This window comes from Abrus precatorius, unplaced genomic scaffold (genome assembly GCF_003935025.1).
Source record: "Abrus precatorius isolate BTA unplaced genomic scaffold, Abrus_2018 Scaffold11, whole genome shotgun sequence".
NCBI lineage: Eukaryota > Viridiplantae > Streptophyta > Magnoliopsida > Fabales > Fabaceae > Abrus > Abrus precatorius.
In genome coordinates this window covers 26,483,676-26,498,034 of record NW_020874303.1, presented here as the reverse complement: position 1 = coordinate 26,498,034, position 14,359 = coordinate 26,483,676, and the positions used below count along the sequence as shown (strand labels likewise).

Genomic DNA, 14,359 nt, shown 5'->3' with positions numbered 1-14,359 from the left:
CTTCTTATAAAAAAATTTATAACCTACTTTTATGTTTATTAATTTTTAATAAAAATATTTTTGTGGAGATAAAGTAATTATTAAATAAAAAAGGAATAAGACGAGATTTAACTTAAAGGTAAATTTCAAAAAAAAAAAAATTAATTATTGATAAATTTAAATTTCATTAATAAATTTATCACGTGCAGAAAATGAAAGTATACAAAAGAATACAAGATGACGACAAAAGAATAACAAATTGTCGTCGTTTCATCAAATATAGTATAACAAAGTTAAAAATTTATATCATAACAATCGTTTATTATTGACGTTCAAAATTATTTGATATCTCACATGGACCTAATCCATTCATATATAATCCATATAAAGAGCATATTCTCCATATTTAGAGCATAAACAAAAAAAATTTATAATTGTAAATATTTAATATAAATAATTTTATATTCTTCAAAAAAAAAATATTTTTTAAATTATATAATTAAAAAAATCTTAAAAATACTTCTTTAATTTACTTTTTTGATTTAATAATATTCATATAATGCAAAAAACTAATAAAAACTCAAATCATCGTCCATCAACTCTAATTAATAAGCTCAATTAGATTTTATTAAATTTAAACTTGTTAATAAACCTAAATATTGTCACCTGCACCCGATTGATTTAAAATTTCAAAAATCTATTTGATGTTATAAGACTGAGCGATTGTTTTAAATTTCAAAATATTTCAAAAATCTAACGAGACTGAGTGCATTTCTAAAAGGATATACGATTATAGCCGCATTGGCATAATTTAAAATAAAATAAAAACTTTAAATAAAGTGCAAAAGATTTAAGCGCAGTAATTTAGACAATTGAAGTGCCCATCAATGTCAACCAAAATTCCAAAACATGCATTTACCTTACACTTCCACGGTTTACTAGGCCAAAAAACAAGGACAGATACTTAATGTCCTTCAGATAATCATTTTAATGGATAATCGAAAATAATACACGGCTCAGTTAACAATCCGCAAAAGTAATATCACTGACCATGCTTGGCCTTGCTATGTTGTTGCAGACCACCTTCAGAGGTAAACGCCCTAAAAAAAAAAAGGACTCTGAGTAATAATTCAACTTTAACAAAATTAAGTTTTGGGTTTAGTTAAAATCATACTTGCTACAGCTTTTGCAGGAAAATTGTCCACCAGACTTGGGAGTCTGGTCCTTGCCTTCACTGTTGGGAGTCTTTCCACCTTTCTTCGTAGGGTGAGGAGTTGCCGTATGTGCAGTTTTCTTACCATCTACAGCACAAATTTAAGTAAAGATTTATGGAGTATGATAGAAAGAAATTTACAGAGATTACTTAAGTATAATTCAAACATATATATGGAGAATTAATAAGCAGACAAAACCCCGTTTAAGCACTTATCCTATCACATTCAACGACCACAGCAAGCACATATAGATATACACATTAACAAAAATAATGATGTAACCATACGTTTATAAACTTTAATTCTTAAGCAAACAATTATAAAAAATACAATTTAAAAGTTAAATGCATCAATGTTATCATAACTTAGGACACAGCACACAATGACACAATTGATCTCACCAGTCTTTTCAGGTGTAGCATTTTTAGATTTCTTGGAAGGAATTGGAGTTTTTGATGCAGAGTCATTGAGCCTCTTCTTTCCCAGATCAGCCTTCAAAACATGAAGTCAAATATAAAGAATTTGCAAAGCTACCTCATTGCACAACCATAATCATAAAAATCAAAATCAAGACATAGATATGCCAATAATCCAGTACCTTCTTTGGAGGGGTCTCTACATCATCGTCTTCATCACTATCACTCTCATCGTCACTATCATTATCAACATCCTCCATCTGAAAAAGATCAACAGTAAAGCTACAATAAAATGATGCACACAACGGGTAAAGATCAACAGTCAATTACAGATCGCTTTAGAATTTTATATTATGTTCTCTTGTATTGTAAGAGTGAAAAGTTACAATAAAATGATGCACCCAAAGGGTAAAGATCAACAGTCGATAACAGTTCTCTTTAGAATTTTATTTGATGTTTTATTGTGTTGTCAATAAGTAGGTTATGAAATGTCCACTTCTTTTTGCAATGAGACTAATTCAACTTGAAAATGCAATCTTGATGCAGAGCAAATTCCTTTGTTCTGAATGTCAATGTCTATTTTCATTAATATAGAATTACTAAATGCATCGATTTATAAGCAGTATATACAGACATGCTCTAGCTCTAGCTTTGCTCAACAACATGACATTTCAAATGGAAAGGATGTAGCTATGACCAGGCAATTTGGAAACATATCATAATCCATTCATCCTCCTCAACCTCAACCAAAAGAAGATAAACCAGCTATCACATATGTAACAAATTATTTAGTTTACAATGCAAACTTTCTTGTAGTATCTAAGAAAGAAGAGGAACCCAACAACAAAATAATTAGCTTGCAATTTCAAAGCTTAGCAAGATCAAAAAATTCAATTTATTGAAGACCAGAAGCAATTTTCTCGTATTGATCAAGCATAAAGCCACCACAACGAGATTTTTAACAAAAGTATCACATTCCAACTTATTGAAAGAAATATCACAGCAAAAGGCAATTCAAACCAAAAGCAAATCAAATACCTCATCATCAGAACTTCCAAAGTCATCATCATCTTCATCGGATTCATCATCTGAATCCTCTTCAACGTCTTTCTTTGGCTCAACTACTTTGACTTGTTTTGCCGATGTACCAACCTTGGCATCAGGTTTTTTAGATTCAGGAACCTTTTTAGATTCAGGAACCTTCAAGTCGTCAGCTTTTGTTTCAGGTTTTCCTAAATAAGATATGTAGCTAATTAATTAGCTATGCAGCACATGCAAAGCCAAAAACAAATTTCATATTAAAAGGAAACATGTACCATTCTCTGTGCTTGTCAATGGAAGATCCTCATCACTATCTGTCAAGTTGCAAATGTTTGAGTAAGCAACTCAATCCAAATATAATAACAAGTTCAAGAAAAATGTCTTAGCCTCTCACCAGTGAAGTCATCCTCCTCGCTAGTGCCAGCAGAGACAAATCGAAAGTTAAGAAAACATGGAAGATGTGGAAATGAAAAATACTTAGCTATCAGGATTTTAAGATGATACTGCTAATAAAAATACTTGAGACATTGGACAGTGAGATATTAGTTTCAAAAGCTTTAAGTAATATTAAAACAAAAAAATTAAAATAAATTAGGAATATCAAGGATATTCATCCCCAGCATAATATGCCTTGTATCCACAGAAATACACGCTGGCATTTTTTGAATTGTGGGAAAGCTGAAACTCCTTTTCCAACACTAATTCAAGAGATATTTGAGGAATTTTCTCCTTGGAAAGGGTTCCCAAAACAAATTTCTGATCACCCACTTTCAAGTAGACAACTACAGGTTCACTCGGTTTGTCTTTCTTTGCCTCACCAAGAGCAGCCTAAACATCAACAGATTAGAGATTTTGTCCACGCAGATAAAAATAAAAATACAACAAAACAGAAACAGGCACACAAAACCCTTACCTGAGAAAGGTGTATGCATGCCTCAAATTCGGTTGGGTCCACCTTAACAACCTCCCCAACCTTAACCTCGGCACCTAAATCAAAAACCAAGGCATCAGATGATGCTGCAATAAACCCCAACATAGTCGCACACTTCTAAATGCTTTCTTATACATCAACGGTTACACACATTTTAAAAAGACAAAACAAGATAAAATTTGGTACAGCAAAATAAAAGGAACAATTTACCAAAATGATTTAAACGAAGCAAGCAACAAAAAATATTAATCACGTTCTATTGGGCACATTTGAAGATAAAAAAAAATTAAAAAAAATAAAAATAAACGAGTATCGTTCATAAAAAGTGATACAGAGTTAGGACTAAATAATTAGACAGAGATAAGAGAAGTGAGAGAAAGGCATAGATAGTTACCCCAAAATTCCATTGTTGAAAGATATTGGACCGCCAAAAAAAAAGTGCAGTAGGGTTTTGGAAAAGAAATGCAGCGAGTGAGTGAGCAACAGGAATTAAGAGGGTTTTATGATTATATATAGTACAGCTAATGAAAAATAGGTTTGTGAGTCGGGTGACAGTGCCGCTAGCTAGGGTTTTTTTGAGCCCTGAGCCTCGTTCTGTGTTCCTTATTTTCATTTTTCCCTCTATTTTTTAACTAGGGTTTATTTGTATTATATATTTAACATTAATGTTACAAAATTAAAATTAAAATATATACATATTACTATTCTAAAATTCTCTATTCTATTTGATCTTTTATAAAAAAAATATATTGTATTTTATATTAATCATTTAAAAGTAGAAGATTTATTTAAGTCTGTGTATATACTTAAAATTTGAAAAACAAGTTATGTAATAATTCATTATAGTATTTTTATCATGGTTGATTTTATTTCAAAATAATAATAATATTTAAACACTTTAAGCATTTTTTGCTTCATATTGTATTTTTTTATAATGGGTATATTTTTATATTGTTAAAATTATTTTGGCATAATTTTAAGAATTAGTTATTAAAAATACTAATTAAATATGTTTTTAATAAAAAAAATAGTAATAAAAGTTATATTATAATTTCATATCAAAGTATACTTTTTATTTTTCTAACTAAATTTAATTTTATCAACCTGCAAGTAAGTAAGAATAAATATATTAGCAAATAAGTTTTGAAGATGCGTTGGGTTTTTAAACAAACATTTTTTCACTACTACGCAATGATATTTTTTAAACACGTGATCAGATTTAAAGGATTAATATTTTACGTATGAAATTTGAAAAATATATGTACTAAACTATGATTTTTTTTAAAATTATAAAAATATAAAATTAAAAATGACTATGGGTAAATATTGATAAAATAATAAAAAATTACTAAATTTCAAAAATTAGCATTACTGATTTTTTAAAAATATAAAAAATTTAAATATGTCACTGACAAATTTTTATTACAAATCGTCAATAGCAATTTTTAAAACATCTCATATTTTTTAAGATTTATTTTTTCTAAAATAGTATATTTTTGTAATTTTTAATTTTTTTTCCTATAAAAAAACGACCCAGGTTTGAATCTTAATTAAAAATATTTCTATACAATGTGTGTTTAATATAGCCGATGCATGTACTAGGTTACTGCACGATGAAAACTTGAGACAGAGATATTATCTCCATCAGAGATAGATGTAATTATTTAAGTGTAAAAAATATGTTATATATATTACGAATGAAATTCAATCGTGTCAAATTATTCTGTCTTTAATTATATATTTTTATTAACTTAAATAATTTTAAAACATATATATAATTTAAAAATAATATTGTTTTCCATCTCAAACACGAGTGAAATTAAAATTAAAAGATCGAAACAAAAATAAAAGTATGATTATTTTGCAAGCTATAAATTATAAATAAAATCACTATTAGATTTAGAAATAAATTTTCATTGAATTTAACAAAAATATTAAAAAGCAAATTATTACCGTGTTTAGAGATAAAATTGTATTTTCATGTTTATACTCTTCTTATTTGTTTATTTATTGATGTTCTCCTTCGTTTTCTCTTCTTTCTCCCTTGGACACAGTAATATTTAATAATCCCTCGTTTCTTGGTGCTTCCTTTTTCAGTTTTTGTTCTCTAACCAAAGAAGACATAACTAGATCATTCTTTGGATTGTTTTGTTTGATGCAAAATCCATAAAAACATTGCCCCAAGAGTAAAAGCTGAAAAGGAAAAGTACCATCCGCAATATGCAATGCCCAAAATGATGAGATGAGAAGAGTTTTTTTTTAACTGATTTTGAAACAGTGTTCAATAAGAATAATGGTAAGACATGATTCGAAATGGAATAAAAACAACCAAGTTCATGGATTTATTTGGGCCTGGTGCACTTTTTTCTTTTACTGTGGCTTAGTATTAATTGTCAATCAAACCTTTTCCACGCTTCAAATGGGTTAGCAGGATGTCTTATTCAATCCAAACATCAAGTTGTTTTTATTGTGAAAGAATTGTGACTTTCATATGATAAGTTGTCTCTTCGGATTAACTTTTGTCTGACCTTTTCACTGAAAATAAACAAGATAAATATCTTGAATAAATCTTCTCTGAATTAGCTATACAAACTTATTCAGAAAACGATAAGAAGTGCATCTTTTCATGCACGCAATTATTTTAATTTATTGAGTACTACACCATTGGTTTTAAGGGGAGATAGATGATATAATTAAATATAGTGTGACCTCTTAAATATATTTTTAAATTTTTATGTTGCAGTCTTAAATGACTACTTTAAGCAGAGGAGCGTGACTCGCGATACACGGGTGATGTGTGTTAAAATGGTAGTATAGCTTTGTGTTATTATTAGTTTTGAGAGAGTATCCAGCAAAAATGGAAATTAGGAAATAAGGACTGGAGAAAAAATTACCGAAGAACGTAAAGATGAGAACCAGGGAAATATTGCAATTAATTTTAATTGTTGGATCGTAAAATTAAAATGTAAATTTATATCGAACACTATTTAGAGAGAAGATTGCTTGAGAATATCCAATTTACAAGTATTGCGGATACCGGGAAAAGAGGAAAGATATGAAAGAAGAAAATTAGGGAATGAAAAAAATAAAGTTTTTAAAAATTGATAATTTTAATTTGTGTCTAAAGACACAATAAAAATTGATGCATAATAATTTTTATAAAAAAATTATATTAATAACAATAAATGATATATTTTTAACACTTGCTTTGGAGTACATTAAAAAACAATAATAAACCCATTTAACGAGGTTAATTAACTACATGAATATACTTTTAAAATTAGATTACTAAGACAACGGTGTTGTAAACTTCAAGCTACTAAACTTCCATGGCCCAGAGTCATGAAACAAAACAATTGCATATTTAGCTATATGAGGGATTGGGCACAAACACAGGAAAAGGAGAAATAATTTATACAAAAAGGACCAAATTAAACTGTTTTAAAAGATTACACACGCAGTTTTTACAATTTTACAAACAAAAGAGCTTAAGATTACATCATGTATGTGCTTAAAAATCACGTGCAATGTTTAAGACTTGCTTTGCTTCTTCACAAATCTCAAACTCTGCCCTGCCCCTACCTGTCCACCTACTTTTACAAGCAACAAACAACCAATTACAGCATGAAATGCATGAGTTTGAACCAAGCAAAACCACCCCTTCCGCACCCATCGCTCACTTTATCAGCCTCTTTGGCACAGGAAGCAAACGACGTCGTTAAGCCACCGCCCCTGTTACCTTCCATGCTAGCCTTTCTCGGGCACAGGAAGAAGTTTCTAGATCCAAGTTCTATCAGCTTCTCCTCCCTATCCAAACCTTCACATCGCAACACAAAACACACAAATTTATAAAATGAAACAAAAAAAAAAGCCAAAGGACGAGTAGTAGAAATTAGTGAAACTCACTTTCTAGGCTAAACTGTGAATAATGGAGGTCGAATTCGGAGGCTTCATTGGTCGCCAAGACTGGACGGCGACATTCCTTGACGTACAGCCGCACCGCCGCTGCTATGAGTTCGCCGACGGTGGATTCCGGCCTCATCAGAACCTGCACGGGCGCAAGGCTCCTCAGCACCGTCACCTTCAGCAGCAACTTCGGCGGCTGTCTCGGCAGGCCCTCCGGCGCCGGAACGGCGCCGTTTCTGAGGGACATAAGGTCAGAAACGGTCTTCGGACGGCGAAGTTGAGCGATGGACGCGGCGTTCTGGCCGTGGAAAGACGAAGATCTTTCTCTCCGGTGATAGTTCTCCATCGGACCGGTGCGGTGGCTCTTGGGGACTGGCATGGAAAACTGCCCTTATGGATTACAAGCCCAGGGAAACTTAAAAAAAATAAACAAAATATTTACACAAAATTAAAAAAGGGCAGAGTTGAAATTTCAGAAGTTTGTTCCCCCTTCCGACGTTGTTTGGCTGTGCTGTTCTACTCACGAGTATTTTTTTGTTCTTTCCTCTTTGAATTTACCTCAATCGGCGGTACCTGACATATCTGAGCCGAGGGAAGCCGATGGCATTTGAAGAGCTTCGGCTCGGTGGTTGACGCCGACCCGTAGATATCATAACCAATATTAAGCCGGGCAGCGAAGAAGACAAAGCCGAAGAGATTCTGAAGACTGAAGATGTTACATTCCCTCCAATGTATAACTTAAAATTAAAATGATTATAAATATTAACAGTGAAATAAAGAGTTTTCTGGCAAGGGAGAGGCCTCTTGAGGGTTTCCCGGAGAGCCTTGTAACTAGGAATTGTGATTGGGAGGCTAAGAATAAAGAAGATATATAGGATAACCAGATTTGTGCAACACGTGTGACATGTGCAGTGCAGGGGGTTAAGAGTTGAAACTATAATGTGATGATACTTTTTGGGGAAGGGCTATCAACTAATTTAAAATGTGTGATAACAAATGTATAGATTTATTTAAAAATTTGGTTGAACTCATTTAACTTGATTCAATTAGCCTTATACTGAGGGATGTAAATAGGTCAAACTGTCTGACAGGGGCCTGTGACTTGGGCTGGTTTAAGATTGGTCTGCCTGACTTTTTAATAAATAAATCAAGTTTAAACTTTTTTTAAGGCCTGTTTAAGTAAATAAGTCAGGTCTGAGATGTTTATAAAGCCTGTTAGGCTTGACAGGCCGACCTGTATAAATATATATATATATAATTTATTTTTAATTTTTTTATTATTAAATTAATATATTATATTATAATTTTATTTATTTATAATTATAATAAACATAAATTATATTCTATTAAAAAATAAAAATATTTATATATGATTACACTTTTTAAATAATAAATTTATTTAATAATAAATTATTATATTTGTTATATTTAAACAAGTTAAATAATAGTTAAGTCTTTGAACAGGAATAAGACGCAATTAAAACTAAACGAAATAAAATTTAAAAATAAAATAATAAAATTATATTAACATGTTTTTTATACTCTTAATTTTATTATTATTAATTTAATTATTTAATTATTATATTAATATATTATGTTATAATTTTTATATTTATAATAAATAGAAATTGCTTAATTATAAATTATATTTTATTCGAAAGTAAAAATTTATAAAAATGATAAGAAAATAAAATAAAAAATTTATTACAATATATATATATAATCAAACCACGTAGTAAATAATATAATTATAAATAAATTATATAATAATATATTTTTTTGTAACTTGCAGGTGTTTTAACTAAATTATTAGTTAATTTATTAATTTATATGTAATATATATATATATATATATATATGTTTTAATTTATTATATTACTAATATTTTCTATATTACATTAATATTATAATGTAGTTAATTTTATGTTTATTATTTACTTTAAAATAATAAATCAATGAAACAAATAAATTTAAATATTTTATAATTATTTTTTTAATTTAATAGTTATTATTATTGTCATTATATATATATTACATTAAGTTTAAATTTATTTATTTTTTAAAACATAATAATTTTATTTTAATTGATTCAACAAATTGTGTAAATGTTAATTTTTTTTATCAATTTTATATGTTCACTATAACTTTGTTTGTTTGATATAAGATGTCTTTAAATAAACAAAATATGTTTCTAAAATAAAATTAAAATCTTTACTATTTATATAATTTTGAAAAAATAAATCAAGAAAAATATAAATATAAATTTTATTAATATAAAATATTTATAATTGATCCTTAAATAATATTTTAAAAATTATTTATAAAATTATATAAATATTATTATAATTATTTAATAATTATTAATAACATAAATGAAATTAAAAAAATATATAAACTAATTTGATAATAAAATATTTATATTTTTATTAATATTAAATTATTATTTTTTGTAACAAGTTTTGTTAACAGGCTTTAGGCTAGGTCAGGCCTCTTAAACAGGTCAGGCCAGGCCTAAAATAAAAGCCTTTAATAGATAACAGGTCAGGCTCAGGCCTAATAATTATGTTACAGGCCAAGTCTGTTAAAGTAAAGTCTGGTCTAACTTGACCTGTTTCTATCCCTACTTCTACCCATTTAAAATGGTGGTCCTATAATTCAATTAATGACTAAGCCAAAATTGAATGAATTTATATTTTGAAAATATTATATAAATTTAGATATTGTGTATGAATAAATCATAAAATGAAAAATATTGTATTAATGTTTAATATGGAGTACAATAATATTTTGAAAAAAATATAAACAGGTAGAAAACATTTTATTCTCTTTAAATATTGCATACTAAGTTTTTTTTTTATCTTCTTATCTGATGTTAAACTTTACACAGTGTAACATTATTTATTGTGAAATTTATTTTATTTTAATCTTCTAGTTAAGTTTAACCTTCAGAATGAATTTAAAAAAGTAATTTAATTAAGCATTTTTTTAACAAATCCTCGTTGCATGATTATTTAGATTATAAATTTCATTATAAAAATTATCAAAATAAATTAAACAAAAGCTATTTTTAAAAAATGCATTCATATAAAATGAATACGCGTCAATTCTATCATAAAAAAAAAAGTAGCATTTATATTATAAATGTACATTTGAAGTAATTTACCACAAATCTAACCACGCTTACGTGTACGTCTGATGCTCGATAGCACTAACTCCAAAATTTCCAAACATAAAAGCTTTGTTCTATTTTTAAGAAAATTCATCTTCTCCGGTCACGTGTTTGTGAAATCACCAATTGGGTTATTATGGTTAGATTAGGATATTCAGTCCTCTTGGAGGTGTCAAATTTGCTCTTACTTGCATTTACTTGTCAAATTGTTTGTCGGTGTTGTTTTATTCTGAGTTACGTAGTTAGTTTGTCATATTGTTTAGTTTTATGTTCCTGGTTTTGGTGTTTTTTATTTTATTAATTGTCGTTAAATTATTTTATAATTCAATAATGTAGATTACTTTCTTATTTTAATTCAGTGTCGTGCTAATGTGGTGATGTTAGCTAATTTAAACCTTGAGGCTAATCGAACATCTTTACATTTAATTAGTCTTGTTATAATTACATTATTACATTTAATATGTTAATTACTCTTTTTTAATTGAAAATTAGTCTATTTAACTATTTTTTAAAACAATATTAATTTACAATATTTTATCTTTAAAATAATTATTATTTTGAAAATTTTATTTTATTTGTTCTTTTTCATTTATTACATAAACAAATTTAACAAATAATTAAATATATTTTTTATTTCTTGTGTCACAATCTTAAACAGTTACTTTAAAAGAATGTATTTTATTTAAATATCTAAATCCATTAGCTTAATTATGGGGATAAACTTATTCAGGCATGTATTTATCTATTAGAAGACTGTAAACATAGGAATCATCACCCTCCACTCCTGACTGAGGAATCTACTATGACATGGTGGTTGAATGGTTGTCAATTGTTATTTTATAAATGTTTTTTAGTATGTATTTAAAGTAGATGAAAAAACTGATAAATAATTTAAAAAAATAATATTTAATATTGTAATATTAATAAATAAATTTATTATATACTTTAAAATACAGCTAAAAGAAAAGTTAAAAAAAATGATTAGCTTGAGTTTGTACCTAGCAGTGGAGGGCGCAACTAGAATGGTGAGAAACTGGGCCAGAAAAGCGCAGTGCAATCGGACACGCAAGTGATGGTGGCTACTGAACCTCCAAAGCCGAAGCAATGCAAAAGAAAAGACAAACACGTGAGAGGAACGTATTTTGAATTTTAATGCCTGTTTGTAAGCCTTTTTTTAAATAAAAAATGCTAAAATATGTTATTTTAAACAAAATTTTAAAAATATATTAAATTTGTAAAAATTGTCAGTAATAAATTTTAACTTAAAATCACTAATAGCGTTTTTTATACTTTAAAATCTTTAATATATTTTTAAGAATCGCCAATAATAATTCTTAAAATTTTAAAATTTAGTAGTTTTTACTAAAATTTATTGCTAACAATTTTTTAATATTACATTTTTGTAATTTTTTTCAAAAATATTATATATATATATATATATATATCATATATTATTTGTGCTGCTTTGGTTTCAATATATTATTTTCTCAGTTTTATTAGTTTATTTTTAAAAATAAAGCACTTGTGTTATAAACAACTTTTAAAAAAATCAAATACAAAATTATTATTAAAGAAAGTGTTTCAAAAAATATATCCAACTTGTTTAATAAGTTGCGGGAGCTGAACAAGTTGGAGTGATTGGAAGCAAAGTGTCGATAAGCTTGTGATTGTGGCAGTGGCGTTTAATGGGCCATTTTCTAATATTCCCTTCTATCCCCACCAAGATAGATACAGGGATCTCTGTTTGTATTCTGAACTAAACATTGGCATACCCAATGGAAAAGTAAATTAAAAACAGTGTCCAACGTTGAGTGTCCTTTATGGAAGATTAAATAATGATAACAATAACGTTGGTTTGCACGATCACGTCCATTAGTTGACTAGATTCCTTATGGGAAAATGGTTAAGGCAACTGAAAACAGGTCCATTAGTTTGAACATTGCACCCATTATTTATTTTATTGGAGATAAGGTTTGGCACTCACCAGTGTCCACTCATTGTCAGGTGAATTTAGAGTGAAAACAAATCAGAAAATAACAGATGGAGGAGAATAATTTGTCTTCTACTGTTTGGATTAACGTAAATATATAAGAAAGAAGGAAATTTTGAAAAGTCCCTCACAGATCATTCTTTTGAGATGATAATTAATGAGTACAGTAAAATAAAATACGATAGAGAATACAATTAAAAAAACAAATGTAAAATGTGAATATTAAAATAAAAGGGGAAGGCAGTTATCATTCTTTTAAATGTTAAAAAAAATAAAATAGGATTTCAAAATATAAAATACAAATGTTTTATTAAGAAAAAAAAAGTACACACATACACGCGTGTGTTTATGTTCAATTTATTTAATTAAAATATTTTTATACAATTTTTACTTGTTTTCTATTTTTTTTCTTTCACTAATTTAAATAAATAGATTTTTCTATTATATATATATATATATAAACGCATATATTTACTTTTTTATGTTCTATTTATATTTTTCTTATTTTTTACTGTTTATTTTATGTTCCTTATTTTTTTTAAAAATGACAGGTGCGCGAGAAATATCCTAGTAGATCCCATTTGTATTCAATTCCTTTTCTTGAAAAAAAAATGTTTCAAGGACTTTATACTAATTTATTGTAGATTTATCATTTTTCACCAACATAATATTCTTTAAATAAATTCAAAACTAAAAAATTTTAATATTTTTTTCATTTTAAAAGTAAGTTTATTTGACTTGATTGTATATAGTCAATGTAGATTTTTAATATTAAAAATATCAAACCAAAAGAATACACAGTTTGAGTATGCGTGCACTTTAACTTTTGCTTAATACTGTAGGAAAATAGACAGTTTGAACATTTTTTGTTAAACAGTTTTAAAAATTTATCATCAAGAGATCAGATGTTTTATTGATAAATATTTCTCAAAATACACGAGTAAATAAAAAAAACAAAGATTGAAAAAATAAAGTTTCAATTAAGAGTTAAAATCTAGAACTGTTATTTAAAATATAAATTATTAACAATTTGTCTTACTTAACAAACTTAAAAGTAATTAAAAAAAATTACCAAATATACTCCGAATATCTCTATCCACTCTCTGGCAACGCATGATGAAGCCATGGTGTTCGTCACTAAACTAATATCGATTTGGAATACAATATTTTACTGACGTAATGGAGACTTTTGGGGGGAGTTTAGTTGAAATATATAAAGCAAAAGGGCATAATAATGAATTGGAATCTATTGCTTTTATCGTTCTGATTCATTGATTTCATTCCAATGTGATGTGTAAGAGAATCATTTTCTTCATGTCATTATATTTTACTGTAACACCTTTAGGATTATCTTCCCATTACATAAACAAAATATCTAAGCTTTCATCGTCACCTTGGTTATAAATAAATTTAACAGGAAAACAAAGCATGTCTTCGACAACATTTTTAAATGCTACTTGCTTTTGTTTTTTTTTTCATTTTTCATTTAATTATTTGTCATATTTTTATTCTGTTTTTCTATTTTTTAAGTTTTATACATTTTTTTACCATTTTTTATACATATTTAAAAGAAATAAAGGATAGTTTTCTAATTAAAATAAAATAAAATAATACCTTATTCTCTCCAATCAGTCACCTAAGTATCCATTTTTAGTTTATAAACGAATTTCATTGTTTGGTTTAATTCATTACCATCATTAATACACACATTAC

At 27.5% G+C, this 14,359-nt stretch overlaps 2 protein-coding genes across 2 annotated transcripts; both read right to left on the bottom strand.

Moving 5' to 3' along the window:
- Positions 1–832: 832 nt before the first annotated feature.
- Positions 833–4,204, bottom strand: LOC113854587 (histone deacetylase HDT1-like). The gene is made up of 10 exons (XM_027485677.1): positions 3,976–4,204; positions 3,564–3,637; positions 3,261–3,478; positions 3,045–3,067; positions 2,926–2,964; positions 2,648–2,841; positions 1,792–1,869; positions 1,595–1,685; positions 1,154–1,280; positions 833–1,079 (listed from the first exon to the last, which is right to left on the bottom strand). The coding sequence occupies exons 1-10, from the start codon at positions 3,986–3,988 to the stop codon at positions 1,022–1,024; spliced, it is 915 nt and encodes a 304-aa protein (XP_027341478.1). The 5' UTR covers positions 3,989–4,204; the 3' UTR covers positions 833–1,021.
- Positions 4,205–6,977: 2,773 nt separating this feature from the next.
- On the bottom strand, positions 6,978–8,495 carry LOC113855149 (uncharacterized protein At4g22758-like). The gene is made up of 2 exons (XM_027486651.1): positions 7,488–8,495; positions 6,978–7,398 (listed from the first exon to the last, which is right to left on the bottom strand). Exons 1-2 carry the CDS (start codon positions 7,864–7,866, stop codon positions 7,199–7,201), a joined length of 579 nt encoding a protein of 192 aa, XP_027342452.1. The 5' UTR covers positions 7,867–8,495; the 3' UTR covers positions 6,978–7,198.
- Between the last annotated feature and the right edge of the window lie 5,864 nt (positions 8,496–14,359).